Source organism: Austrofundulus limnaeus, unplaced genomic scaffold (assembly GCF_001266775.1).
Source record: "Austrofundulus limnaeus strain Quisiro unplaced genomic scaffold, Austrofundulus_limnaeus-1.0 Scaffold623, whole genome shotgun sequence".
In the NCBI taxonomy this organism is placed as follows: Eukaryota; Metazoa; Chordata; class Actinopteri; order Cyprinodontiformes; family Rivulidae; genus Austrofundulus; species Austrofundulus limnaeus.
Window position 1 is genome coordinate 167326 of NW_013953025.1, and position 1582 is coordinate 168907.

General features: G+C 30.5%; 1 protein-coding gene across 1 annotated transcript in view; it reads left to right on the forward strand.

Moving 5' to 3' along the window:
- The window catches only part of LOC106531359 (protein C-ets-1-like), a 29818-nt gene that overhangs the window by 13970 nt on the left and 14266 nt on the right, over positions 1-1582 (forward strand). Inside the window, exon 4 of the mRNA XM_014027204.1 lies at positions 798-992. Within this exon, the coding sequence (XP_013882658.1) occupies positions 798-992 (195 nt within the window). The remainder of the gene's footprint in view (positions 1-797; positions 993-1582) is intronic.

The following is a 1582-nucleotide window of genomic DNA, read 5'->3' on the forward strand; positions in this document are numbered from 1 at the left end:
GACACATTCTAGACAGTTTATCAGCTAAAAAAAGTTAATTTTGGGGTAAGTTACTCTTTAAATACCCTTTCTCGTAATTGGAGTCACCTGTGTATGGAGGTCAAGGGTCATTGAACTTACCAAACCAAATTTAAGTTCCAAAAATTAGTTCTAAAGTTCTTGAAATCAATAAAATGACAACAGTGCCCAAATTTATGCACCTGCCTAATTTTGTTTAACCAATTATTGCACACTTTCTGTAAATCATATAAAACTACATTTCACTTCTCAAATATCACTGTTTGTCCCCTATATGACATATGTTACTGATTTTTTTAATCTAAACAATCAATGAACAAAATGTGTGACAGCTTTCACCCTCAGCTGTTAACATTAATGTTGATCAATAATATTTATAGGCCTCAGTTAGTGCTTCTAAATTTAGCCTATAAATTTAGCAAGTGCTAATCCACTAATAAATTTTAAAATAAGCAAAAGCCCTAAAGCACTAATCAGGCAATTAGTTCCCCTATTAGTGCTTTTAGGGGAACTGTGCCCACCACTGGTAAACAGGATGAATGCTGATTTCCAGCTAGTTTCATCTCATTAAAATACTGTCTGTTTTTTAAGAATATAATGGGACCTGTGGTGAAGTTTATTGTGATTAAAATGAAATTTTGCACAGAATGATGGCTGCAGTTGTTTTTGCCCATATGCAGACCATCAGTTTCAAACCTACCAAAGAAAAACCAGTTGAGACTCTATGATGTTATCTCATATGATCCTGTTGTGCTGTTTGTTTTTCTCTTTTCCCTCAGAATCCTACTCAGATTATACTGTAGATACTTCAGACAAACATATTTACCAGCTGCAGTGTCGTGCAGCAGAGAGCTCAACCCTCCTTAGTCTGGAGCCTGGGAGGGTCCAACTAGAAGCTTCTAATCAGGCGAAAACACAAGAGCTCCAGAGGATCACCTCTATTGGTGGGATACCAGAAATACACAGGAACAAAGGTGAAGGAAACTTTTTAACAACGAAACAATCCTTTTTGTTTTGTTTAGCTTACTTATTTCAGAATAATAATAATAATAGTATAGTATTACAGTTTATTACAGATTGTTACAATGTATTACAGTTTATTACAATTATTACATCTTATTCAAGTTTACGACAGATTATTTCAGATTATTACAATGTATTTCAATTTATTACTATTATTAAATCTTATTCAAGTTTACGACAGATGATTTCAGATTATCAGAATTTATCAGTTTTTTACAGGTTATTTTAATTTATTAGTTTATTACAATTATTGCATCTTATTCAAGTTTATGACAGATTATTTCAGATTATTACAATGTATTTCAATTTATTACTATTATTAAATCTTATTCAAGTTTACGACAGATGATTTCAGATTATCAGAATGTATTTCAATTTATTACTATTATTAAATCTTATTCAAGTTTACGACAGATGATTTCAGATTATCAGAATGTATTTCAATTTATTACTATTATTAAATCTTATTCAAGTTTACGACAGATGATTTCAGATTATCAGAATGTATTTCAATTTATTACTATTATTAAATCTTATTCAA